Source organism: Dendronephthya gigantea, unplaced genomic scaffold, assembly GCF_004324835.1.
Source record: "Dendronephthya gigantea isolate DGI-Jeju-01 unplaced genomic scaffold, DenGig_1.0 000007F, whole genome shotgun sequence".
NCBI lineage: Eukaryota > Metazoa > Cnidaria > Anthozoa > Malacalcyonacea > Nephtheidae > Dendronephthya > Dendronephthya gigantea.
Window position 1 is genome coordinate 2,027,878 of NW_021163017.1, and position 27,814 is coordinate 2,055,691.

Sequence of the window (27,814 nt, forward strand, 5' to 3'; positions counted from 1 at the left end):
CGATCTGTTATATATATAATGTATATATATATATATATTACATAAATTAGTGTGGTTTAGAACTTGTGTGTTTATATTTATATATATTATTAGATTATATAAGAGAGTATATATAAGAGAGTACGTGTTGATAACAGTGCAATAGTATACCCCAAAACTTTTACCCTCTCAAAATATCCGTGAATACGGTAATAATAATTCATTCTGTTTTCCAGCGAAAACAATACTTTAAGAGCGATCAATATCATGATGATTTAATTTACTTTAAACTTCCGCAAAAAAAAATATTTTTTCCTGTCAAAACCAAGTTGGCGGCACCATGATGCACAAATGCAAAAGCGCGATTCCGTTTTTATCCTAAAATTCTAATATATTGCTAGTTCTTGCAACAAACACCGTCCTATTTTATTAATGTTAAGTTCAAATTGCCATTCATGCTGTGTGAGGGGGAGGAATGGTGAAATACTTCAGAGAAAGCGAGACGTCGCATCTCAAGTGATCGTGGGTCCGGTCAGGTAGGCGGTACCAGTTCTGGTTTGTTACTTATTCATGGCTTAAATGATCACACGGAGGACACAAAAAGAGCGTAACAGCAGCTTGCAGTTCATTCACAAGACCTGAAGGCGACTAACTAGCAGTGGAGAACAAAGTAAGTCGTAATTCATTGTGTTAATCATAATACATTTATATACATGATGGGTTTTCAAGCTAAGGGGCCATGGTACGCCCTATCGTACGCCCTACTACATGCACGAAGATGGACGATATACACTTTGCCCAACCACACGCTGGTTTTATTGACTATAGGCTAAAAGAAAAGAATGAAAGTTGAAATAGGTTCTTTCCTGGTGTTGTTGGTGGCGGTGCTCGCTACAGCGAGAACCCGGGACAGGTCGTTCAGATTTTACGACCAAGGTAGGTCGATCAAAACTGCTTTAGCGAGGTACATTATACTAGTTTGTTTCCAGTGTCTTAGCTTATCCGCAAGTCTTGATTTGGATGAATATGATACACGATGAATATGGAGATTAGAGTAACCTGAATCCTCAATTAATACTATAGAGAGTCGAGTCATTTTATAATTCTCAGCAATATGTAATTATATAACATGCAACAGCATTGAATTTTTCTCCGTAATACGTTTACTTAATAACATTACTAGCAGCTATAATACCAGCATGGGAAAAGGTATATAAAATACGTAAACATGCATCACCTTAAAAATTTTTGACTTGTTTGAAATTGAACATAATAGTAATAAGGCCTTATTTAATAAATTCGGGATTAATAATTATTAATATTGGACAAGCAGCTAGGGGGAGTTTTCAAACATCAGGAAATCATATTTTTAACCAAAATTCAACTTTTATTTCAAAGCATAAATGAACAAGCTTGTGAGTTTAAATGAGTGTTTCGATTGATAAATACCGATCGTTTCTTAATATGTAGTGTCCCTGTTGTAAACGTTTTGTCATTCAATATTAAACTGCGAAGAAGTGTAACCATTTAATACTGAAAGCTTTATTAGTATCATTTTCTTTTAAACAGGTAACTTATAAAGGGACTATACTTCAATCTTCAACCACTACCATAATATTAGTATTAAGCTATATAATAATACGATATAAAACAATACGACGATTTGCATAACTTGCAATAATTCAGGACCGTTCCCACACCTTACTTCGGCGACAGAAGATATAATTGGTTCTAATACTAATTGTTGTAATTTTTCTTAAACAGTCCATTTTCTCTCTATTATCAAATAATAATAATAGTAATGATAATAATTGTGTTTTCAGACAAGATATTCTGTGATCAACCCAACTGTATTTGTTATTACAAGAATGACCCTTGTCCAACTGGAATGAGCGAATGCAGTAACACATATTATTGCACCCTCGACACGAACAAACCTTGTTGCTATAAAAAACGTACGTATACTTAGTCAATAACAAAGTATTTTGTATATAGAAATGGACAGTTAATGGGAATGAATTGATTAAGATATAACACGAGTGTATACGTTTGAGGACTCAGGCCTGTTAAACAGTTAAACTCTACATCTTCAGCCCCTTTTCGTAATTTTGAAATTACATGTCATGTTCGAAACATCTTAATTAATTTAGTTTATATATGGGCGGGATTTATTCCTCGCAAAGGAACATCCCACATTTGGTCTTTTTCGATCGTCCTCATAAACGTTTTACCCCATGCATATAAATTTATATTTGTGGTTATACATTTGTACACCTTATAAAATAACTTTTCGCTGAAGTGGTAAAGTAATAAGAGTCAATAAATTTTTCCCTATCTCATGCACCATGCATTGATCAACTCCCAAGAGAGCTACTGCTTCAAAACGTTGCATGCACAGAACGGCTGAAAATCAATTTCCGCTTTATTGTATTTCGAAACCTTTCTGAAGATATTTCCTCTAAATGCATCAGTTATATGAGTCTACCTGATTCACAGTATGAATCACAATATATATCACAATATATATATATATATATATATATATATATAAATATATATATATATATATATATATATAAAGTTATGCATAAATAACCTTGGCCATCATTACGCTTAACATTTCAGCCAGAGAAAAAGAATTCTGTGATTATCCTGAATGCACTTGCTACTACATAGATGATCCATGCCCGTCAGGAACACACGACTGCAGTACTTCAAAATACTGCACTTTGGATACAAACAAGGCTTGTTGTAAAGACTAATTGGTATGTATAGCTACAGTATGTATCGTCATGGGGTGAATTGCAAGAAAACACTCGCCTGCATATGACGTGACACTCGTGCGCTCACACTTATTGAATGCCACGCAGAAATCGTAATCCTCAAGTAAAACATTGCCGAAAAATCAAATCTAAAATGAAATACCGCTAGGAAATAGCAACGAAGTGATTAAAGATGTCACACTCAATGACAATGAGTTCGATCGAGTGCATGCATGTGATGCGTTTTTAGAAACCAGGCGATTAGCTAAACCCAATGGGCATTATAAATATACAATATAATACGCAATCATTCTGCAACAATTATATTGTATTATATGATATGAGATGGAGGTGCGCTATTTTCAAAAATTCTGAATTTCAGAGAAATATTCGCCTTGCAAACGTTTCCCTGTTTGTACACTTGAGTTCCTCAGTGGAATGATTTAAAACTTGCTTCTAAAGAGAAAAAGTTTTCTACCAAGTTCAGTAACATTTCATTCAAGTTTCTTTACTTCCCTACTCCACCAATAACAATTAGCTACTTCTAAATGCAAGGTATACTGCATGGCTACTGCATTATCACGTGAAAAAACATTCTATTTGAAGCCAGTAAAGATCGTAAGGATAATTTGACATTAATTTTGCAGATTTCACCGGACGTTTATGAATAAACACGGCCGTTGTTGAAGTCATTAAACAAGCTTATTATCTTTTTGCTTTAGAGATGTCGCAATTGAGAAAAAAGATCCTCCACAAGCATTTTAATTCTTTGATTTATAAGTAATATTGTGATACGAATTGTTAGCCTAGAGATAAAGATAACATTCTGAATAAAGGGGACTTAAATAAATAAAATTAGTTTTAAATGGCTCATTATAGTGTTTATTTGTTTTTTTTGTCGATTTAAGAACTATTAGAATTCTAAAGTACCGACCTAAAAGAAATGCCCACTCACTGGATTTTGTGGCGGAAAGTACCGCGAAGTACTTCAAAGAGCCTGGGAACGAGGCTTGAGGAAATCATAAGGTTAAGAACACCCCATGCATGATTCATCCTAAACGATAAACATAAATTCATTTTTAATATAGTTATAAAGCTTACATAAAATTTTCGTTCGGAGGAATTACTAGGAGATAGGTGGAGAGTTCAAAACGTAACAAGCATTAGGTTACTCAATGATGAAGAAATATAACTCCAGTTTTATGTACCACAGCCAGTGGACCCTTTGGATGTGACGTCAGATGATAACCAACGTCTTTCTTCTGTCGTGGTAAAACCAAACTTCTTAACAATTCCCCAGACTCAGAATAACTTAATAAACGATATTCATGAAAACAGCCAGTAAGAACCTCTGTAAGGACCACTACAGTATTGTCAACACGATCGAATGCAAGCCCGCATACTTTATGTAAGCCGGGCAACGTTATCTCATGTTTCAATGTCCCATCTTGCGTGTAAATTCCAACTGTCTTTCCCACAAGTTCGGCAGCAGCGACTTCGCCTCTCGCAGAAATTTCAAGATCTCTGATCAAATTCCAGGCTTGTAGCCCAAAGCTGTTTCTTGACTCACCATTGGGATAAAAAACAAAGACCTTCGCGTCGTCTTGTTTTGTGACTAGGATATTCTTACTGCTGGGACAAACAGCAAGGCAAACTATGTGATGACCTTCCCCGGCACCTGTAAGACACTCCAGATAGAACTGTTTCTCGACATATCCAAGGTCAACGCCAAATATGTACAACTTGTAGCAAAACAAATCGTGTGACTTATTCTTATAACGAGTTACGGCGTACACAAAATCGTCCGAATCCGTAGCCAGTGCGAGTATTTCAAAACCGTCAGCCTCTGAATCAAAGCAAAACGACCCTAAAACTTTACTGTCGGTCCCAAGCACTTCTAAACTATTTCCGCTGTTGTTTTTCGCGACAATTTCTCCTTTACTATTCACCGCAATGCATGAAGAGTTGTCGATTTGGTCGAAGAGAAACTGATTGGGCGAACGTACGCCATGTTTCAGCATCTTTTTAAGGACTTTATTGGGCATCAGCAAAGGATTAATTGCCTTCCTACGTAGCTTTATTATCGGCCAACTTCCCAAAACGTCGAGACCGGTTCTGGCGAAAAGTTTCGCGTATTCGTACAAAGCGTAGCTTAGCTCCATCACACAGCGAATGTTTTCGCCTCTTTTTCTTTGGCTCAATTTTGACTTCACTTTGTTTCGAAAAAAGACGACAAAGCGTTTTCTGACGGCAGGAAGTTCGTGCAATTGCTGCAAATATAGTTTACAAAAAGCCATCGCCATCTCGGGATCCTCATGCAAGCACTGCAACATCCTTGAAACAACTCGTAGTTTCGTCGCCAAAATCCTTTCTGTCGTGCTCAGAGCTTCGTTGTTGAAGGCTTCGGTTGCCTTCGAATAGGCGTTTTCGAAGGACAACTTTGCCGACGTAAAACGTTCCTTGGACCTGACAGTCAGCGTCTGTGGCGAGCGGGCTAAGGCTTTGTTGAATGCTGATATTTGAGAACGCAATTCATCATCATGTTCTGCAAGTGCAAAAGATGAATCTTCACTTTGTTCGGAAGAGTCCAAGGGTTTATTGTCTTCAATGTCGTTTGCTGCGCCTTCAAATGCATGATTTAGAAGGCACAGACCATCTTTAAGGAAACAGACACTACTTTGCAGATCCTTACGAGCCAAACCGTCGATTTTTGTCTTTATTTCGTCGAGTTCCCGAACTATCAACTGTCGACATTTTTCGTCCGTACAATCCCCGTGTCTCAGTCGGCCTGCGACGTGATCACAAACGCTGTTCACAACAGTTCCAGTCGCTACACTGACGATGTTCAGCACAATTGAGGACATCAGAATTGTCTTATCTGAATGAATTTGTTGTGTCGTATTACACGTTATGTACCTGCAAACGCTACAGGTTTTTCGTTTTTATTTAGTCGTGACAACGGAGCAATAATTACGTAATGATGCTGTGTCATGATCACGCGGCAGGTGCGTGGTCCGAAGTACTCTGCGGGGCTAACTGGTGCAGTCCAGGAGAATTTGATGTGCCGTTAAACTGAATTCACGAAACGCTTAGTAAGCTTGATAATAGCTGAAAGCTCGTAAAAATATATTTTTTTGATAATGAGAAGTAAACAAAATTGGTATTGTATACATTTGGCCTTCCAGGGTGAGCCCCTTTACAAAAAAATTGACGAATCTGCACGACCCACGCTAAAAAAGCCTCGCTTGCGAGGTTGCTGCATATCAATTAATCTATACTGCAAAGCCGTTAGTGTCACAACACTAAAAACAAACAATCTACTTCACTGCGGAATTGCATGTGCAGTCTCTCTTAGCCTAAAACGAGAGTTTCACACGATACTAAAAAGATTTAAACCTGGAAATGATCTTCACAGCTAGGTGCTGGAAACCTGTAATTTTAATCATCTGAGTCACGCTAGTGAAAATTAAAATAACTGTTTGTTAATTTCCGCCTTCATGCAATAGATTATATGTGATTATATAAATGTACTTACGTTGCACATTTCATTACCATGACAACTCAGATCAACTTCAGTTCTCCCACACCGCCACATGCACGTTTCCCATATCGAGTTCTTGTACACAAATTCATTGAAATAAAACATTCCTTTATCTCAAGGCTATTTTAAATTCTTGAATCATAACTAATGGTTGGAACTATATTGCGTAAAATTATATTTTAGCTATTTAGAAATATCGGTATGTGTAAAGGCTATTATCGATTATATGTATCATTGTTCAATTCGTCTCGAACGAAATGTTATTTCAATTGACGACTGCATGCATCCTGGATGTTATCATGCCAGCCACAGCAGGAATATTTTACTCTCTGCATGTGAAACGATACGCAATTTGCGTTTACACAATGCCAATAAATAATAATCTGTCGTATATAATTGTACCGAACTTATCAATTGCCATATAGATTTAACAGAAAGGCAGGTATAGCGCAACGAAGTGAGCTCGTATTAACGTTATACACACCGGGCGAATCTGTATCTAATGAGATATGTGTCATGATGTGATTTTCAGCTCTGACAGGCCCATCGTTGCTTGATGGACTTGACTATATGATCATATAGAAAACTTACCTGGATACATAACACTGTAAGTAAAGTTTTAATATTGATTTACCCGTAACCTTCTCTTTTTCTCAAGCAATATTTAATAAACGAAATTTCCATAAACTCTATAAAGGCGTGAATTGAGGTTAAATCGCGGGTTTGGGGAGTTCAGACTTCAAGGGTGAATTGAGGTTTATTCGCGGGTTTGGAGGCTTTAGGATTAAATTAGGTTATAGAAACCTTAAGATTGACATTAACGACAAACCAGTACCCCGAAGCGGAATCACATTAAAAAGTAAACCGTACAATTTTCGACAGCTTAGTTCACATTTCATGATTCCATTTTCATGGTCAAGATTTTCCAACGTCGAGTTAGCTGATTAATAATAAGCTATCTCGCGAATACGAATTTAAGTTGGCCGTTTGCGCTTCGCCGTAAACATAATCGCCTATATTACCATTAGACGGCTAGCACATATAAATGTCATTGGGTATATAAGTGTTGAGAAAATACTTTCGTTGATGTCTTCTTATACATACAATAAATTCCCCAATATGTTATCGCATCAGGTTCAGGAAATATATGAAAGTGGGTGTTGACTTTTATGTATTGCGGTACAGACATGGTAAGCAGACTACAAGTTATGTCTCGTGCATGAACGTGCATAGCCCTTTGAATTTATTCCTATCGAAAACAGAAAATTCAATGTTATACTGTTATACCATTTTTATATGCATGCATTAAGCATATTTCACGAGTTTCCCCTTTATACCTTGTTGTTGTTGTACCGGCAAAACCACACTAATGATTACTTCGCAGCTTTGACGTTCAAGCCGCTATCCTAGGGGATAGTGTCCCCCGGAGAAAGTATCACGGAACTATCTACGCCAGCGGATTATGTCCCCCCTCGCGGATAGTGTCCCCCAAGAAAACAACTAAAGAAGTTTTCATTCTTAGGTCTATTTTAGGCGTTACTTAGACTGCAATGACTTATATTGAATATTACAAAATATCGAAACTTGAGTGTTTTTAATTAAATTTGGCGTATTTATTATGTAAAATTGCATGACGAGTGTGATTGCATGGGAATATTTCAACAGCTTCCGAATATGTAATTCACCGCGAGATATAATACTGCCCACAGAATTCATTTTACTTGTGAATGGAATCAATCTGAATAACGAGCATGCGTCAAATGCCTGAGTTAAAAAAAAACTCAAAGACTTTCGAAAACGAAGGTTCTTAGGTCAAAACGTTGCGAGGTGTTCTTGTTTTATTTTAGCGGCAGTTGTTTTACCACAGTCTTCAGCAATTCAAAAATCATTGTAGATGCATGGTCGAGTTTTAAAATAATGGATGATTGAACATGACCACCATAGTCCATACTGATATATAGTTTAGCCTGGTTGCCTGCATGTTTAAACAAAGTATTCCATGCATCATCAATATTTTATATTAATATTTTTGCTGCCCGTGTATTAAAATAATAATTTTAACCTACCAAGTTGCGCAATCGCCACATTTTTGTCACTTTTTTAGACGCAAATTCATGATGCAATGAGAAACTTCGAATCAGTGCAACGCGTTGTTATAAGTTATTTCGCAAAATAAAATTCTGAAATTGGAGCACGGAAAAATGTCACTAACTGGAATGATACTTGACGTGTCTCGGTCTATGCGGGGAAAAATTAAAGGCGAGCCGGACGAAAGAGTTGGGCCTTGGGCTCAATCGATATTTCAAGTTATTGATTACTTCATTCACGATGATGCAAAGGTATTCGCCATCGGCGTCGGGGCATTAGTTGCTGGTCGGCATGCCAAAGAAATATTTGACGTTATCGGAACTGTTGAGCAAATCAAAGCGATTGTGGAAGAACCAGCAACTAAAGAAACCATCAATGACATTTTCGATATTCTCCAGAACAATGGCGCCCGCAACATACGAATATGGGCAAGAGATATAACACTCATTCAAAAAACAGTAAGTGATTACAAGGCGAAAACAATTTTGCTCAATTTAAAGGATGACAAGGATTTTTTACGTACGTTCGTCCAAGATATTTTGCCACACAGTGTTCGTGACAGGGAACAAGAAAGAAAGGATGAGGGTGTTTCTGGGACAAATCAGGGTGGAATCAAAAGAAATGCATTAACTGCTTCTCTTATGAGTCGTATCAGACCAGCAAACGAACAGGATATTAAGGATGTTGTAGAGAAAGCAAGAACTTACCTTACTTCAAAAGGCAAATGGAAGTTAATTAATAATTTCGGCCAATTAACGGGCACTTCGAAGCAAAAAACAAGGCACTCTCTGGCCAGTGGCAAAGATGTCCATCTGATTCTACAAGACGTAGATATATATAAATCGATCTTCAGTGTGCACGATGCTTCTCGCATTATTCATGGCTATATTGGGGAAACAAAAGAACTTTCTTCAGCCCGACAAAGAGAGCTTCTGACCAGCATCGAACCCTTCATTTATGGCCTAACACCATTATATCAGTCGCTCAAAGTCGCCGTAACTCTGTTTAAACGGGAAATTTGTGAGAATAAAATACTTTTCGTGTTATCGGACGGTGAGCCAACTGACGGAAAAAATGACGACACTGTTCAAATTGAACAAATTACTTCCCAGTTTAGGGATGCTGGTGTCAAAGTCGTGACGTGTTTTATCACGAGATCCACTGATATCGAACCGAAGCGACTGTACGACAAAATGGAAAATGATTGGGAGCCTGGAGCCAAGTTCCTGTTCTCGTTGAGCTCTAAAGTATCAACACAACTCCTACCAAGAGCAATTTTGGCGAAACGTGAATGGACGCTCGATATCACCAACAATGAAACGAAGTTGTTCATTCAAATCAATCACCCAGATAACCTAAGGTAATGTACATGAAATTGTTCTCATTGTGAAATATAACAACACATGAGAAATTCGTAGAATTTCACTTTTAATCAGTTCGCAAGGCCTGTAGATCAACCTCTTCTTTTAGTTGTTTGCATATAAATTATAAAACAGCGCGGTTGCAATTTATTAATTTTTTTTTGATCGGACTATCAGTCGTAGCTTTTATAATTATTATGGCAAGGGTTTTGGAAATTTCATTACTTACAGTTGTTTCTGCGTCTACTGGCAGGCGTATCCTTTACATAACACTCAGTTGTATAACTGTCAACAATTTTCAACATAGATAGTGCGTCATACAGGGGGGCATCCATGCGCAGAGTCGAAAACGGTGTGTGACCCTACCATATAGGAAATTAACAGTTTTGATAAAATTGTTTTAGGGAGTTTTGCGAAATAATTAAAGATGTGTTGTTTAGCCAAGATGCACTTCCCGAGCTTCTTGCTTCTGTTGACCTGGATATGTACATCAACAAAACGACAACTACATTTACACCAAAGAATCAACAGAAGGACACGTGCTACGCGCACGCAGTAGCTGCTGTGCTTCATTTAGCAATGCAGCGAATCTACGGTCGCGACGAGGGCTGTCCAGATTTTCACACGTTGAAAGATGAAATAATCAGGGCCTATGGAGAACGTGGTGCCAATACCTGCAAAGTTCTAAAAAACATTTGCCCGCAATATCGGTTATATAGCGAAGAAGTAGACATCATCGGAGCAAAGAAGGCCATTGTAGAGAAACGCTTTGTTGTTGCAAGATTTCGTTTAACTGATGATGAATGGGAGATTTTCTCTAGTTTTTACAAACACAATCCAGCTGGTGTGCTCACGCAAGAGGTACTTGATGTTCGTAAACGTCCAACATCTGAAGAATCTAGCACATCTGGTCACGCCGTCGTTTTGACAAGTTACAACAGCAAATGCTTGACCTTCATGAATTCCCAGGGAGCAGAGTGGGCCGACAACGGATTCTTCAAGATACAAAATGACCAAGTGCTTCAGTTAGAATTCTTTGATGTTAACTGGACGTTGAATGATCTCAGCGAAACAGAGAAAAAAAATTACCAACAACGTGGGTACGAATTAACAGCAAAGTTAACGAAATCATTAGAAGGCTTACAAAAAGGAGCCGAATACACCTGCCCGAAATGCAAGAAAGAATCGCCGGTGACCAAATTCACTGGAACCATTTCAAAGGTTTGTTGTCCAAGATGTCATAAAGAATTTTCCACATGGGACAACGCAAGCAATATTCTTGCGCTAAGCATATACCTCGTATCTAAAAGCAAGAGCTATAATAAGTAACTTCTAACTATCATGTGTCGCATGGATTAAAGGCTCAGTGCAGCTTTAGAATACTTCAAGATTGCTCATTTCATGTTATCGAATCATCGATTTAATCCGCCAAAAATATGACTTTATATATGCTTGATCATTATCAAACGTACATTGCGATTTAAAATACTTCTATATAGCTCGCATGTAATCAGCGTCTATATAATATGTAACACATTTTTTAAAACATGTTTTAGACCTTATGTCAGTTTTAAATATAATATACGTATTGGTCAATCGGAATTTCGTGTGCTATGTCTATATAACGCCGACATTGTAAAGAACTTATCTTAGTTTTAGTGACTGTACAAGACAATGGAAATAACCTCAATGCATGGCTTAAATAGCTAGCTATTAGAAGATTACAAGTGAATCAACTAGTATTTTTTGATATTTCACTCGATTAAGAATAATTTGTGGGTTTGTTTGGGTATTTATAATATCATTATCAAACTTACTGTATACTTAGCAAAGTCGTTCAACTCCGTTTGCGTTTTTTGCTTTAAACTTAATTTGGGTTTACCACAATTTTGGGTTCCATGACTATAATATACTGCAGTGTTTAAATTACGCTCAAATTTAGGTTTGGTACGGATAAAATTTGAGGTTGATGAATTTTGAACTACCTAAGTCACAGCCTCCACAAAGTCACATGTAGATGATAAATTAAATTGCGAGAGAGTTTTTGGATGAGTTCATAAAACCAAATATCTACGAAGGAAATAAGAAATTTATGTAATGTGATCTTATAAATAGACTACTAAGCCTAAAGGCAAGGTGTACCCCCAAGGGGATACGCCTGGCCGACGATAATTAAAAATCCTATATGATGGGTTTGGCGCCCTATCTAAAAGACCGACAGATAATGGAGTGCACGCGATAAGGGAAAGGTGGTCAATGGCCAGCAGCAAATCGAAAACTAACAAAGACCAAATACCCAAACCACAAACGGTCAGTTTAAGCGGGAAATAAATCACATTACACAAGTGCTTGTTAGAGCATTTGCTGCTTGGTCGAAATTGTCGTGAACAAATCATTTTCATCGATGAGAAATAGCCTCCATGCAGATGTAAATTCGTCTTTATTTCTGTATTCAAATCGGTCACTGTCGATTGCACATGCACATAGAAATATTCTACATGACACCAGCCACAAATGGACCAGGCATTAGGTACCTTCACGAAACCAGCCCCCACACAGTCACGAGTACGCGAGATGATAAATTAGATTGCCATTCTGTGAATTCCGCATTCCACAGGTACGGTGCCCTGAAATCCTCATTTACTGTCATGGACAGAGTACAATCTCAGTAACAAAATTTTAAACACGTAAAAAACCGCAGAAATTTTGACATGATTCATCGCGACCTTAAATTGCTACGCCCTACGCGGCTACGCGCGCTAGCCGAAGCTTGCCAATTAACGCTGTAGATGCATCCAAACATTGCCAAATATATTTATTTAAACAGTCCAATCTGGCAAAAGAATTTAGATTCCAGTTCAAAAAGTTCCGCATACACAGAATAATTGTGGGGTTTTTGATATATATATACATATATATTAAATGTATTATATGTATATGTGATGTTGCTACTCTGAGTCACCATGCAACCAGGCAAGCTGAAAAGTTTGGCCACGAAGGGAATCGAGCCCGCGACCTTTGGTTTGCGAGTCCAATGCAAAAGACTGTATATAAAATTTAATCTGCACCTATACATTTAATATACACAACTGAGTCTTTACATTACCACTACATATATATTGTTTAATTTTGCTTGTGTATCGATGAGGCAAACGTAATGTGGCGGATATCGGAAAATTCTGATCAGATTATATGGAATTTCGTACGGCAAAAATTGGCGTTATATTGCAAAATTCGACAAGAAATTGACAAGCGATAAACGTGGCTATATATATGTTTCAAAGCGCGTGAAAAACAGATTTTACTATTTCCCTAATTTCCATTGTCGATAACGCGTGGTTTGTCCGAGAGCAGAATACAGGCTTTAAAGTATAGCAAATGTATGGTATAGACATGTAGACTTTAGTGTTTTCTTTCATTAAGAATCAAAGGGGACAGCAGATTATACTATATAGTCTTTTGTTAATGCAAAGCTACATTATTCTAATATTTCAAGAGCTTATATTTATTATAAGCTTAGTATCTATTATAAGCTGACTGGACATTTTCTTAAGAAAAAAATCTTTTAAGGTCTTACTTTCCAACTGAATTCTTGAACGGCTAGAACAGCTAAAGTATGCAGAACATCTATAAACAAACGAAGAGGTTTTGATAGTAATCGACTTATATCCACGAGTGGGGGGATGGAGGTCAAGTAGTTGAAACGTCGGCAAGCTGGCCAAGTCATATATTACAAACATGCAATTCTAATTCTTAGTACTTGGAGATTTAATTGACGGTGCTGATATACAGGCTTAATCATCTTCGATATAGTGACGGGAAAAAGTTATAGCTATACGAAGATCATGTATAGTAAAACTCGATGTCCGGTCTTAAGAAGACTAGAACATTTTCGCCGAAATTATAGTTTTTCTCATGGTATTTCTCCTATATAAAAACGAGCCTTTTTATTGAACAACTGGAAAACTTGTATATATGCATGGTATAACGACTACAGCCAGGGAATGTGTTTATGGACCTTTATAAGTGTTAAAATGAAAAAAAAATTGCACGCCGCATGTAAACAGAAAAAACACAGCAGTGGTCAAAAGTAGTCCATTCATGCAAGAATGCCTGCGGTGCCTAAAAAAAACCCAATATATATTTTGACGCCAACAACTATTAAAGTCCGTTGCAAAACAATGTTTCATATAGCTATGCATGTTATCTCAGAATTTATATGCCATTTTCATTAGGCCTCATTTCAGTTAAGATTCAGTTAAGTATCACTCACGTTAAGTATATTACTATATATCTTTTTTCTACACCCATTACCCTCCTTAGCTCTGCCAAGGATCTGCACGCATATCCTCGTTCAACCCACATGTACAGTTAATCGGCTTAATCTTATCTTTCAACCATGTTTGCAAAATACATCTGTACATGCATGGTTACTACGCAAATTAAGATCGGTCATTGACAAAACTATATTGCTTTATAATACACGCACTCTTTTTGCTAAAAGGTCGAAAAATAACACTCTCTAACTATACCTGTTCCTAACTACACACAAACATGACAGATTGATATTCCTTTGTTTCTAGTGTTCAAATTTTCAATAAATTACTTCTTTATGATGAATTTGTCAATTTTGCATGTACTTGTCCTCGTTGCATATAGGGTCTATACATCTGCATTTAAGCCCCCTTTACACTATACTCAATTTATTGGCACGGCACGGCTAAAATGGGTACCCGTGCCCATTTCATCCGCGCCCGGCCTTTGTTTTGGTAGCCTGAGCACTAGTAAAATTGGGCACGGGTATACCCATTTTAGCCGTGCCGTGCCAATAAATTGAGTGTAGTGTAAACTGGGCTTTACTATTATATTAGTATAAGCCGTTTGACGAAATTGTAAAATCAATATATCTGTATGGATCTGCCGTTATGCGGCCAGTTGTATAAAATTAATTTTACTGACTAGTTAACTTTTAAGTGTAGTTAAGGGCAAAATTGGCAAATCCGGGTCGTCATGCATGTATTTCTGAGTTAACTAGGATTTAACTATGCAAAATGTAGTTAAAGAGTTTTATACAACCAGCTGCTGCAGACTAAGTGCTTGCAGCTTTTGAATATATATCGTTCAGATATTTACCAATGGCAATGTGTTTGTATGCATGCATCAGTTTAATTGGCTAAGCCCGTTACGCGTTTCCTTGGTGTTTAATTTGTTGACAGTAAATATTGACTCTTAAGTGGAAGCTTTCAGGGTTGTTTGTAGGATTACGTGCACGCGTCAACTCTTTCCAATCTGGCGGCTTTTATCTCAATCTCATTATTACTTGTAAAACATGCAGTACCATAATCATTTGTTATCATTGGTTTTTTAAACGGATTGTAACGCCAAAGCCCAAAGGTTTGCAGTGTTTATAAATTGAAAGCGATTTGATTGATTGAGTAAATGAATGATTGATTGCATGAAGTAGGAATTTTGAAGTAGGTTGACGAAAAACTTCTCAATTCAACGAGTTCGCGAGATTATACATAAAATTACGCGGGACACGTCGCAGCTCTCGGACGATTTCGTCCAATTGGATATTAGCTTTTCTATGCCTTTCTAAAGAACGAAGCTATGTTATTGGTTGAAACGGAAATGTATTTGGCAAAGTCCAGCCAATGAAAATCATTCTTGCAAGGAGCTGCGACACTGCCCAAAATTACACGGGGGGATTTTACATTTATTCTTCCTTCCAATAGTTGATATTAGTCTTTATCAGTTTTTACAGGTCGATCGATTAGAGAGAAATACACAGCATACAAATCAATGCATTTGATTAATTCCTATGGCAACAAACCTGTTCCTATATGGGAAATAAATACATTGATTGATGAAATTGGGAGTAGTTAACGTGAATAATTGCGTCATCTTGGGCAATTTGCGCAAACTTGGAAAAATATGCACGTTTTTCATACGCACGTAAAAGTCTAAATCCTTATATATGTTACCTTTGAAAAAACCGAAAGAACTTCGTTTTTCGCATATGCACTTGTAGACCTGCATCGATGTTAGATCATAAAAATTTAGAAGCATTTCAAATTTTCCGTGTGTTTACCTGCGTATAAAAAACGCGTAACTGGAAAGCATGCAGCCTTTAGTATTATTATTATCATTATTAAAGGTTTATTAACTAATATATAAAATTGCACCGAAGTGAATGCTTTATATTTATATTTTCTTTATATTATATTTATTGTAACTCTATTAAAAACAAATATATAGTAACAGGATAATTTAAATACGCTATTCGTTCCTACATACATGCATTAAATATTACAATTAAGTTAATTGTAACAATTATAAAGAACTATATAGATATTGTCAAAATATTGACTATTTGGATATACACTAGCTATTTGTCCTAAATACGTTAAATATATTATAATTGACTGCATATATTGTTATAGAATTTTGGGTTAACGCGTAAAAGAAACTGCGTTTTCGATAAGTGTTTGAGTTTGTTATCGTGCACCGTTTAACTTATAACTTAAACAAAGTAACAGATTTTGAATTGCTTACTGGAAATTATAGCATTAATAAAAGTGTGTTTACATGGATTAAACCTATACTTTGGACATTGTTAATCGTTATGATATTTTTCCTGGCATTGAGAGGAGAAGGGATAAAATCGATAAGGCTCCTGTATCTTATACCCATTGTCCGTTGAAAATAGGGACGATTTCACAACACTAACGCCATTGGCAACCGCTGGTACACATTACATCACAAAAGAAATGAATATATTTAAATAATAATTTTCTTGTATGATTGCATGGCGACTTTAGTTATTATAATATTTAAATAAGCTCAAGAGAGTATGTTTCTGGCCTTTCGAAACGTCAACGTCTGAACCTTTGAAAAAGTTAATCGTTCCTGAAAAATAATTTAGTATTAGTCTTTCAAATTCGAAAACTCCTATCGATCAGTGAAGCCTGCTTTCCACTGTCGCGGCGATTTTTCTACGTATACGTTAAGGCGATTCTCCATTACGCACGCTCCGCCCGCGCGGGCGAAGCGCGCTTTGTTTTTCCGGGCGGTCACGGTCGCATGGGCAGATTTTCAAAAGCCGCTTCGCCCGCGCGAGTGAAGCGGACGGTAATGGAGAATAGCCTTTATACGCACGTAAAAGTTTAAAATAATTCAATGATACTTATTAAATCAACGATTGCATAGATGAATATAGGGTTGGATTCTGTTGATTTAATTGGTGTGCTTTTTCTGACATAAAATTGATTATTCTTCTGTAACCAAGCTCTTAATCAAGTCAAGCGTCGGCGTTTCTAAAGGACGTTAGGAGGTTGGAATTGACGTTATCGCGGAACGTCGCAGCGTCTCTCTTGAACTTCTTTAAATATTCAATTGTTTTGTGCACGTTCATGGATTTTATTGTTTAGCAGCCGTTTCGCTCATGAGAACGTCCAGGGACACAGACGATTTATTCACCTAGCACGCCTGTATAGCTATGATAGTCTGAGACGTTCATAGCCATAGTATACTCGCCAAATCTGAAAACCACGATTTCAATTGCACTGCGACTCTCTAGCTCACCCGCTCTCTCTTGATTCCGCTATATAGGACTAACTCTTCCGATTGGTAGCCCTTACATGTCGCATCACTCGCATGGAACATGTTGCGGAGGACAGCATATTTTGACGCATTTATTTGCGCATTATCTCGCCATGTAAGGGCTTTTGTTGCCTATGTTGATCTACATCACGTATTTCTTTGCGTAATATAGTTCATGCAGACGTGATTGATCGGAAGCGGTTATACGTTGCATAGGAAGCTTTTGAGCTTTCCAAAAGTGCGGCGAAGAGCAGCAGAAAAGGTCTGGCTTATTTTACCAATGAAATATCCCTGTCATAACGATAAAAATATTACGAATGTTTCATGATGGCGTGTCTCACATCAGGAGCATGGGTCCCCGGTTGTTCGGGTAAGGAATATGGTGGTGGGGTAGCAGTCTACAAGCATACCCCCTGTTGGTTTGCACGATCGACGAATTGTTGATGTGCCAAAATTCCAATTAATTAAACATATTTTGGCCTTGGACACACTTGAGTAACCTGACCTTGAAAATAAGTTGGCCTGGGAGTTATATAAACACCTATTCAGACGATGCAACTCTTCAGTTCGGATCGTGTACGCAGAAGAAGTAAACATCAACGACAATCCATCCGTGTGAGGTTAGAACGATATGGGTCTTCAATTCATGCTCCAGTTTTCTTGCTTGTTCATGGTATGGATAAGTTTTGGAAAAACGAATCCCTTGCATAGTGGTAAGTATAAAAGCTTGTGTTTGCATGCATTATTCAAATAACACTGTGATACAATTTTTGGGATAGGCGTGTACCAATTGTGGTAATACCAACAGTTAGTGGCAATTTGTCTGTAAATGTTCAGTACCAATTTTACCTTTCTTTTACATATAAAGTCTTACTTAGTACTACTTCGCCTACACGAGAGAGGCTACCCGGAGTATATAATTATATGTTCTGTGGTCAAAAAATATCATTTTAGTATACTACGTAGTTTCAGTGTGACCAGATCTGGTAATTTTTATTACCAAATTCGGTCGGATGCACAGACAGCCCCACTTGATCTTAATAATTACCAAATTTATATACCAGAAAGTTGCAGTCTAACTAAATTTTGAGCAATTTTGGTTATACAATATTCATATATAGTCACACTGGGTAGTTTCCGTGAAAAATGTTAAAAATGTTTAAAAAAGCTTTGCTAATATATTTGGTATTCGTTTTTCAACACCTGAATGTATGCACGCATTCTAGACCTTTCTGCATATCAAAAAAACAATACTCCTTTTACACCTTGTAAAATGTTCAACCCTTTCATTGTACATCCAAATATCACCGGCAACTTCATTCGTTTGCCTATAGTTAGTTATAAAATGGGAAAAAATTCTATCAGGATGAACCCTTCAATCATCATCACTGAGTTTCAGTGCCCATTCGTATTTCTTGGCAACACGATAATATACGTGTGCCACACAATTCCCGGTAAAAGCGTTTATCTCACGGCCATTCCGCAAAACGCCTCCAAAACGTGTTTCTCGTAGCGATTTTTTTAGGATGCATAAGCTCAGTCAGCCCACCACTGTGATAACAACGTAAAAAGATCGCGTTCCCCTTTTAGAATGACCTTGAAGGTGATAAAAAACAGCCCCTTAATATTTCTTTCATCCGGTCTGGCAAATTCGTCCTTAGAATTTAATTTTTTAGTTAATAACTTAGGGGTAAATTTTTATATTCTCTTGAATGCAGAACTCGATACTTACTACATCAAAACTGCCTTTGTATTTCGCTTTAAACCTTTAATTCATTATTTGCGCGCGCTATTTTAAACAATCGTCCGAGTGCGCGGTGTAATGACAGACGATATTTGCCGCGGTTTTATACATTACGTTAAACCGTTATTTTTCACACAGACTCTTTAATTACCTTTCATGCGCGCAGTGCGTAACGGTATAGCTGATTATCAAACTCAATGGAACTTGGAAGGAGAATCACAAAAAACAGCCGTAAAGCTACGAAAAACAGTTCGCAAATTTGCTTATAAATCAATAGATTTGTAGAAAACATTACATGTATTTTGTGGTCAGAGTTTTCATTCCGTTGTTAACCTGGGCTAGGCATTTAGATAAGCCCCCTTTACACTACACTCGATTTATTGGCACGGCACGGCTAAAATGGGTACCCCTGTCCATTTCATCCGTGCCTGGCCTTTGTTTGGTAGCCTGAGCACTAGTAAAACTGGGCACAGGTACCAATTTTAGCCGTGCCTTGCCGATAAATTGACTGTAGTGTAAACGGGGCTATAGCCTGCATAATATTTTGTTTGTTTAATTGTGCATGCAAAATTTTCTAGAATATTTTTGTTTTCGCTTCTGACCACAACGATATCGCAAAGTAAGTCATTTCTCGTGTGTATGTAGCATGTGTTAAGCAATTCTTCTTGTTTAAACTGCGAGGCGCTTGCAGGAAGCGTTCTTTTGCGTGTTCCGCCGAAGTTAATTAGGGAGATTATACCTCCCACACGCAGATCACCGCCATTTTGAGACCGACATATTTTGAAACTTTGCAGAGTAATGGACCTCTTTTGAAATTGATTCAATTTTGAACGTGTTGATTTAGGCAAGTCTTAATACAAAATTTTTGATCGCAGTAATTCAGGAGAGGCCTTTTTAGGTAGGATTATGGAATATTTGATATTATACGTACATAGGAATACGGATTAATTGACCCCGAAAAGAGGATTATAGTGGATTATTTAGATGGCATTTTGGGTTTTGAGGATGTTGTTTATTATGATCTCGTTAATTAAAATAACTGAAAATAGCCACTTTTGAACTTTTGTTTAATCGCGATAATGTTTTCTAATCACCATGAGCCAAGTTGAGATATAATAATTGTTATATAACAATCATCCACTTACCACGAAAACAACTACATTGTAATTTTTTACTAATAAAATTACGGATAATTCAGAACTTCAAAAATAACAATTTATGTACTAAAACTGATTTTATTGAAATATAACGTTTTGCCGTTCAAGTACAAAATACTATTAATATTACTTTATGCAAAGAAACAGTATACGCGAGAGAGCTAAAAATATCTAGCACACGCGAATAAAGGAAAAAAAAGGAAACCAACATGTCACTATGCAAAATATTTTTGACAAGACAATTCTCAAATGTCCAGAGCATATAGCTATAGTAAACACTTCAAAAACGCCCCATGAAGAGTTTAATTGCATGTCATGATGTAAACAAGTCTTTTTCTCGCAATTGTTAGAAGTAATTGTTTTCTGAATGCTTTGTAAGTCATCTGCCAAGCTCGGCTTTTGTAATTTGTCAATTTCATTCTGCTATCGTGATTCGAGTTGGTTTAGGTTTAGCCGTGTGATGGTAAGCCATGCAGTTTATTTATACAAGTTAAGTCATTTATACATACCGAGACGGATTCAGAAAGTTTCAGGTGTTTAATCATAACAGGAAATGGGCGTGTTATAGTTGTATAATAGCATTATAGGATAAGATGTGATTCTAGCTACTTCAACTGAAGGGGGCGTCACAAATAGGGACGTAGGGTGACGTCTCGCAATATTATAGCATAAATCGTATCAAACAGACAATTTAATTGGCTAACCCATGATGAATTGATTGCTGGAAAAGAGCAAAAAAATATAAGTGAATTTCCCTTTTATGCTTACTGGTTGCTTATGAACATTTGAACAGTTTATGAACGCTCGTAAAAAAACAACTCAATACTGCACTTGCTTGCTTGATTTTGACACTCAGGATTTTTGCTGCTATAGGCAACATAAGTTATTACTGTATATAGGTAGGGAGAATTTGTATTCTACTATAATCTGGTAATGTTTTATTCCTACATTATAAAGGAAAAAATCTCTGTTTTATCGTGCGCATTTAATTTTAAGTTGAAAAAAAAAACGGGGAAATAACTCGATATATGTTCTCTTGAGAAGAAGGAAACTATGTGAAATCAACCGAGATGGCGCCTAATGACTCTACCCATTTCAAATCGCGTTTACGAAAGAATTCGGCCTATTTCCGAGTGATCAAAAACAGTAAAGCCTTTCACATTCACATTGAATTAACAACCGTTCACGATTCAAGTAAAATATATTCCTAGAAAAATATTCTTATTACGATGCTTAGTTTTTCTTTGTCAAGTTGTTGTATCGTGCGCATAGCCTCTAATAGTTATCCCGTGTTGACTATGGTGTTGACAATGTGGTTCCTTTTACAATAAATTTTTTTGAAAATATGTTAATTCTGGACTTCGCCGGTTTGCATACGGGCCACTTTTAAATCAGGAGCAATATTGACGCCTACATTGAACTTTTCTGTCACCGAAACACAGATTTTAAAAAAATGTAGTTACGTCTCACAGCTAAAAGAATTGCATATTAAAGCCAGGCGTGCTTCACTTAAATTATATGTTGATGTCAGTGATTCGGCATTCCAAAATAATTCAAACACGTCGGCATGAAGCGATATCGTCTAGACAAAGAGTTTTACTTTAGATGTAGTTATTTATTTTGATAATAACTCCTCGGCTAAAGGGATAACTTCACTCACGTTCCATGTGTTGGTAGGCAGTATGAGCACTTAACTTAGTGCGCTGGCATTTACCCTAAAAGACTTGCATTTAATCGTACGATCTTTCGTTTTAGCCCGGCAAATTTCAACCGCTGAACCAGAAAAGGCGAAGCCTGTTGTATTTGTGGTTGGTGCAGATGGATTCCTTGGTAAAATGGCGATATACGCATTGTCCGCAAAGCATGGTAAAACGTTGGACATTCGAGTCGGCGTACGAGTTCCTGGCAAAGCTAAGAGTTTGAGGTCGCTTGCTGGAGTGACTGTTTATCAAGCAGAATTAGGAAAGAAAGATCGACTCAGGAAACTCTTCAAAGATGTCACTTCAGTTTTTATAATCAGCTCGGATTATGGCGTGGGAATGCGAGCTGAACTGACCATTGCCACAGCGGAAGCGGCCAAAGAGGCAGGCGCGAAACACATTTTGATATACAGCCTTGTCGCAGCACAGAGGCCCGATACCATTTTTGGCAAGCAGTACAGCAAGATTGAGACCGCCATTTCGAAGCTCAATGTCCCATACACCGTCCTTCGTTTGCCAATCCTGATTGCCAATCTCCTGGCCCACCAAGATACAATTAAAAACATGTCAACAATTTATTGGCCGTTGGACCCAGACGCACCGTTTAGCGGAGTTGTCACGGGCGACGCTTCAACCGCAGCGGCTGTAATCCTCGCATCCCCTCAGCGCCACGCGGGGAAGATATACACCATAGTAAGTGATCGTGTCACCTACAACGAAATAGTGGAATTTTTCAGGGAGGCGCTTGGCCGCCATGTTGGATACGTTCGCACGTCCTACGAAGACACGACAGCCTTCCTCCAGACACACGACTTCTCCAAGAACAGAGCGAAAGCGATTTTGGAGTTGTATCGTCTCATCGACGCCCGCAGCAACGTTACGGACCAAACGAATCTCAACGACTACACCCAGATAACTGGTCAAAATCCAACTTCGACCCGAAGTTGGATAAAGAAGCGTGCATTCCTGTTCAAGTGAATAATGTGAAATGCCACGCAATTGTTTGAATATATAACGCTTATATTCCTGTACTCTTTTTTTACAAAAACGAAAAAAATATTCAGTTAAAGAATGTACATAATCTGTAACCCGACGATGGTGTAAACTCCGGAACTTTTTTCTTTAATAAAAAAATTTAAAACCCTGCACTCTATATTGAAAAACACAGAAATCTTGCAATGAATTACAACTTTGTAATGGTCTACAAATACCTAATGATATAATCACACATTATTTGACATGCAGAACAAGCAACTAATGATTAATCAATTCTTGAGTGACTATGGATTGTTTCTAAGGCCGATATCATGATTTGTTTACACGAAAGAGATTATCTCGATCATCTTAGACATCACGTGGTTTTTGAGCTTCCTCAGGTCCAGTTTGAGAATCACCAGTTTTTTGGATATCATCTGAAGGTCTCGCGCATTCTTTAGTGACAACCCAACTGAAATTCCCGAAAATCCCATTGTAACCGCGAGACCACCTTTCCACATCACTGGCGATAGGGCAACTGGACCGCCTGTTACGAAGGCGATGCCTGCCAGCACGGCAATAGTGCCAGACAACGCAGAGTTTTTGACAGCGTCATTACAGCCTTTGTTAATATCAGTAATGATATCATCAACTTTGTCCAGGATTGTTTCCAGTTCTTGGTGATATTTCATCAACTCTTTGTAGAGAGTGCGGAAATATTCTCTCTGCCCCACTGGATCATCAGTCCCTGCAATTTCTCTGGCCTTATGGTATAATTCCTCCAATCGAGGCACCTTCATGAAGTAGTAGGAATGAAACTGGCCCTTTAGCTCGTCGATATCATCGAAAAACATCTCGATTTCGTTCCCAAGCACGATGCTTTGGTACAAAAGCCAGCTCGAAGCAACAACCCCTAGACCGATTGCGACTTTATCTGCATTCGCTTTCACTAAAGTCATGGCTTCACCCGTATTACGTTGCAAATCCTTGATGTCTTTAGTTGCCATATGAAAATTAGCGAGTTGCACGACAGCATCTCCTCCTTTCTTGAAGAGATTCTCGAATGCACTTTCGTATCGCCTTCGTTCAGTTCCGGGTTCCACTTTGCAATTGCCCAGTACTAGCTGACTAACGAGCAGCAAGCAGAAGCCAAGTGCGACAGATTGGTGATCTCTGAGAAAAAGAAATTTCCGGAGGAACATTTTCGACAGTTTGAGAATACGCTTTTCGAGCTGCACAAGTATAACAAGTCGTTGTTATCACAGAGATTATAAATAACACTAGAGGAGGCTTTGGTATCGGAAACATGATCAGTCGAAAAAGGGAGCACGATAATGGGGGGCAAATTCAAGTCCCGGATGCCAAGCCAAGCGCTGATTGGCTAGATCAATGCCTCCTTAGCAACCACTTTAGCAACAACTAATATTTGTATTTAAAAAATTATATTCGTTTTTTAGATCGCTTTGTCGGTTTTTTAATGAAAAATAGTGCTTTTTGGAACTGGTTTTACTACCTTAGACATCCTGAAATGATATTGTAGGGAAAAAACATTTAGAATCAGAAAAAATCGTTTAAAACGACATATTTTGGCCTCGGACATCGTGAATAAGTGAACATCCGGGACTTTGATTTGCCCCCCATTAGCGCGCTCCCCAATTTTTCCTCGATGACCCCCTGTAGTTGTTATGGCGTGAGGTAGTTTATGTTATTTTGATCTGTTGTGGTGTTGAGGGAAATCCCCGCGTACCAAGACAAGGAACTTGTTACGTTTTTTTAACGAAAAATATCAAACTGAAAGAATGAGCGTCGCCAGTCATCTCTCGGTAAACCTTTCCCCAAGTAATGATTATGAAAGTCACTTTGACCTGCTAGATTTCGCATTGCGCGCTCAAAAGGTAGGGAGGAAAGGTCTTTTGGCATTTTGCTTTTGGTATAGGAGTTTTTAAACATTGATCTGTGCAATGTCAGATTCAAACACGTTGCATATTGTTCTGCGAAGTATTGATATGCAGGCCCGTCGACCTTGCCGTCATCATCATTTAACCCGCCTGCCCGTGTAAGTGTAACTATGTAAATCAATATGGCGACGTCTTTGAGAGTTTGGGACAGGTTATTTCAAGGAAAGATGCTTTGGGTTTTATTGATTTCATTGCATTTTCAGCGGACTTTGCAAATGGAAGAAGATCCCTTGGATGTGCTGTTAGCTTCGTACAGAAATCGTCGAGAAATTACATCGAAAATTCGCAAATTTGACCATCATCGTCACGTGAGGGATTGTCAGCCGATTTTATACGGAAACACGACATTCGAAACTTACTCTGTTGCGAAAAAAACAAAGCAAAAGAAGACTCCATACGTGTTCAATTCATTCTTTAAAAAGGTGAAGACATCGAAGGGAGATAATTATGTGAATGGACATATTGTTACAATCTCAAATCCATTTGAAAGTTTATCTGTCCTTGAACCCCAGAAGCCAGGAGGATGTGCGGGAAATCTACGATCAACTGTGGCCAGAACATCAGAGCAAATGAATTGTCGGTTTTCAGTGAATGCTGGTTTCTTCAATACACGCGATGGCAGTTGCTTGGGTAATATCGTTAGTAATGGAAAGCTTGTCAGGGATGCAAAAGGCATGCAAAATGCCAACTTTGGGATACTCAAAAATGGCAGTCTTGTTGTGGGTTATCTGTCTGAACATGATGTAACCCCTGGGAATGGTGCTTCAGAGTATTACCAGCTGGTGACAGGTGTCATTTGGATATTAAGAAATGGAAAGTTGTATGTCAATGAGAGTATCAAGGCAGAATGCCAAGATACAGAGGAGACTGGCACACTCAAGCAGTTTGCAGAAGTTTTATCAGGCAGAACAGCTGTGGGACATGATAAGAAAGGACGAGTGATTATTGTACAAGTTGATGGAAAAACACATCACAGAGGGTGATTTAACAAATTCATTGATTAATCTTGATACACCTGTAGGGCAGACCTTTAAGATGTAGGGAATTAAAGTTGTCTCATGAATAAGATAAAATGGTGGGACAAAACTCTAGACAAATTAAACGTCTGAAATCAAGTGTGTCCAAATGATGCTCTTAACAGACGAAGTAACCATCGTAGACATGAAATTTGTGTAATATAAATTCGAGACTAATTTACAAGGCGGGGCCATCCAGGGGATTATAAGGGTCCTGACTCCAGACATCTTTCAGAAAACAGAGCAAATTAATTTTTTTGGGGCAATGTCTACCTTCATCTAGTATTTACATTAGTCAAACTTATATTTATAAGGATTTATAAGCATGCTAATTTGGGGAAGTTAAAGTCAAATACATTTAAAAGCATGCTAATTTGGGGAAGTTAAAGGTTAGGTTAAGTCTCCAATCACCAACCAGAAAGCTGTATGTTGCTTGAGGCAATGAATAGGTGCACAATATTCCATTAGTCATGAGTATTTTAAAAACACTTTCTTTATAGACTGACTCTTTATGATTTTGGCAAAATCTTGAAGTCTTATGGTTTGGTGAATGCAATCAATCTTGATGGAGGAGGTTCAACAACATTTGTTGAGAATGGCATGCTCATCAATTATCCATCCGACCAATGGTAAGTCCTAATCCAGACATTGGGGAGGGAGATGTACGAAGTGATTATTCAGAATAATTTTCAGCTGCACAGAAAATCTCAAAAATGAGCAGTAAGCTAGCCTGTAACATATATTTTCATCACATAGTAATGGTTATCTCTGTGCAAGGAAAGTGAGTACAATACTGTGTGTTCATGACAAAGTGTGCAGCCCACCTGACTGCAATGGACATGGTGAATGTGGAAGCAAAGGCCAATGCATATGCAAAGATCCATGGAGTGGACCATCATGTTCACAACAAAGATGCAGTGGAATGTCATGTGATAAAATAAATGCCACAGAAGTCATCTTGCCCATTTGCAATAGCTGTAAGTGAAAAAATAGCTGGATGCACATTACTTATACCTAAACCCTGATAAACCTAGTCTTTCTTCTTTGTAGCAATGGCTGGGAATTGTTCAATGCCTTCAAGAAATGAAACAACTAAAGAAATAATCAAAAGGTAAATTATAATCATGTTTCATGTTAAGTGCCATTGGTACAGTATTTCTGTGTATTAACTTGCCTGGCCTACAAAATACCAAGCCAAAAATAACAACTTTTGATGCAAAATTTAAAAGACAAATCAATGTACATTCTCACACCATTATATACCTGATAGCATAGTTTATGGTTGCAATTTTAGACAGAAGTGTGGACAAAACAATTTTGAGATGCTCATGTCAAACGTTTTAACACAGATACATAATAAGTGTCAAATTATGTAAATTCCTGTACTTTACAGCATGCCACAGACGTTAGAAGTTAGAATTTTATCACTTCATATATTCTCTAGATTTTTGATCAAAAACTATGCATGGATGGATGCTCTTCTTGTCATAAGCCTGTTAGTCAACTTCATAATGCTATTTGTGACGTTTTGTGGAAGATCTGCAGATAGAATTGTTGTTTCTCGAAGACCTGGCAAATCTCGTAGGGAGGATCAGATGAATTTGCTTAGTTCAAACAATGACGATGATGAGCTTTGATCAAATGTAATTTATTCGTCAGTGTCAACTTCATCGCCTGGAAATATTAGTTTAAAAAAATGATTTTCAAAAACATGGCAAAAAAATTTGAAATGTATAGTTTGTAATTATAGTAGAACAAACAGACTTATGATTTAGCAAGAGAATGCTGGAGAAATATTTATAGATTAGTATTTATAGTCATTTTATTGAAATGTTATTTTAAATCAGTAAACCAAAATTGTTATGAGTAGACCAAACATGCAAATCATAAACACCAATAAACAATTGATTGTAAAAATATTTTTCTATGGC

At 37.5% G+C, this 27,814-nt stretch overlaps 4 protein-coding genes and 1 long non-coding RNA gene across 5 annotated transcripts; 4 read left to right on the forward strand and 1 right to left on the reverse strand.

Moving 5' to 3' along the window:
- The first annotated feature begins 559 nt into the window (after positions 1–559).
- On the forward strand, positions 560–3,625 carry LOC114517340. Its single transcript, XR_003686373.1, has 5 exons — positions 560–649; positions 808–915; positions 1,803–1,934; positions 2,605–2,744; positions 3,464–3,625. It is a non-coding gene; the product is annotated as an uncharacterized LOC114517340 (long non-coding RNA).
- A 217-nt stretch (positions 3,626–3,842) lies between these two features.
- On the reverse strand, positions 3,843–5,667 carry LOC114517095. The gene has a single exon (XM_028536741.1). The coding sequence runs from the start codon at positions 5,603–5,605 to the stop codon at positions 3,914–3,916; it is 1,692 nt and encodes a 563-aa protein (XP_028392542.1). The 5' UTR covers positions 5,606–5,667; the 3' UTR covers positions 3,843–3,913.
- A 2,816-nt stretch (positions 5,668–8,483) lies between these two features.
- On the forward strand, positions 8,484–11,116 carry LOC114517178. The gene is made up of 2 exons (XM_028536835.1): positions 8,484–9,730; positions 10,136–11,116. The coding sequence occupies exons 1-2, from the start codon at positions 8,484–8,486 to the stop codon at positions 11,058–11,060; spliced, it is 2,172 nt and encodes a 723-aa protein (XP_028392636.1). The 3' UTR covers positions 11,061–11,116.
- Positions 11,117–17,622: 6,506 nt separating this feature from the next.
- On the forward strand, positions 17,623–23,054 carry LOC114516919. The gene is made up of 2 exons (XM_028536532.1): positions 17,623–18,046; positions 21,990–23,054. The coding sequence occupies exons 1-2, from the start codon at positions 17,965–17,967 to the stop codon at positions 22,910–22,912; spliced, it is 1,005 nt and encodes a 334-aa protein (XP_028392333.1). The 5' UTR covers positions 17,623–17,964; the 3' UTR covers positions 22,913–23,054.
- Positions 23,055–24,842: 1,788 nt separating this feature from the next.
- Positions 24,843–27,777, forward strand: LOC114516917 (N-acetylglucosamine-1-phosphodiester alpha-N-acetylglucosaminidase-like). The gene is made up of 5 exons (XM_028536529.1): positions 24,843–25,846; positions 26,384–26,512; positions 26,640–26,860; positions 26,934–26,994; positions 27,328–27,777. The coding sequence occupies exons 1-5, from the start codon at positions 24,990–24,992 to the stop codon at positions 27,518–27,520; spliced, it is 1,461 nt and encodes a 486-aa protein (XP_028392330.1). The 5' UTR covers positions 24,843–24,989; the 3' UTR covers positions 27,521–27,777.
- Positions 27,778–27,814: the final 37 nt, after the last annotated feature.

Coding starts and splice junctions, on each gene's coding strand:
- LOC114517095 (XM_028536741.1), bottom strand. CDS start 5,605: ATGTCCTCAATTGTGCTGAACATCGTCAGTGTAGCGACTGGAACTGTT.
- LOC114516919 (XM_028536532.1), top strand. CDS start 17,965: ATGGGTCTTCAATTCATGCTCCAGTTTTCTTGCTTGTTCATGGTATGG. Junction 18,047..21,989: donor AACGAATCCCTTGCATAGTG/GTAAGTATAAAA, acceptor CTTTCGTTTTAG/CCCGGCAAATTTCAACCGCT.
- LOC114516917 (XM_028536529.1), top strand. CDS start 24,990: ATGGCGACGTCTTTGAGAGTTTGGGACAGGTTATTTCAAGGAAAGATG. Junction 25,847..26,383: donor GGAAAAACACATCACAGAGG/GTGATTTAACAA, acceptor CTTTCTTTATAG/ACTGACTCTTTATGATTTTG. Junction 26,995..27,327: donor ACTAAAGAAATAATCAAAAG/GTAAATTATAAT, acceptor TATATTCTCTAG/ATTTTTGATCAAAAACTATG.
- LOC114517178 (XM_028536835.1), top strand. CDS start 8,484: ATGTCACTAACTGGAATGATACTTGACGTGTCTCGGTCTATGCGGGGA. Junction 9,731..10,135: donor AATCACCCAGATAACCTAAG/GTAATGTACATG, acceptor AAATTGTTTTAG/GGAGTTTTGCGAAATAATTA.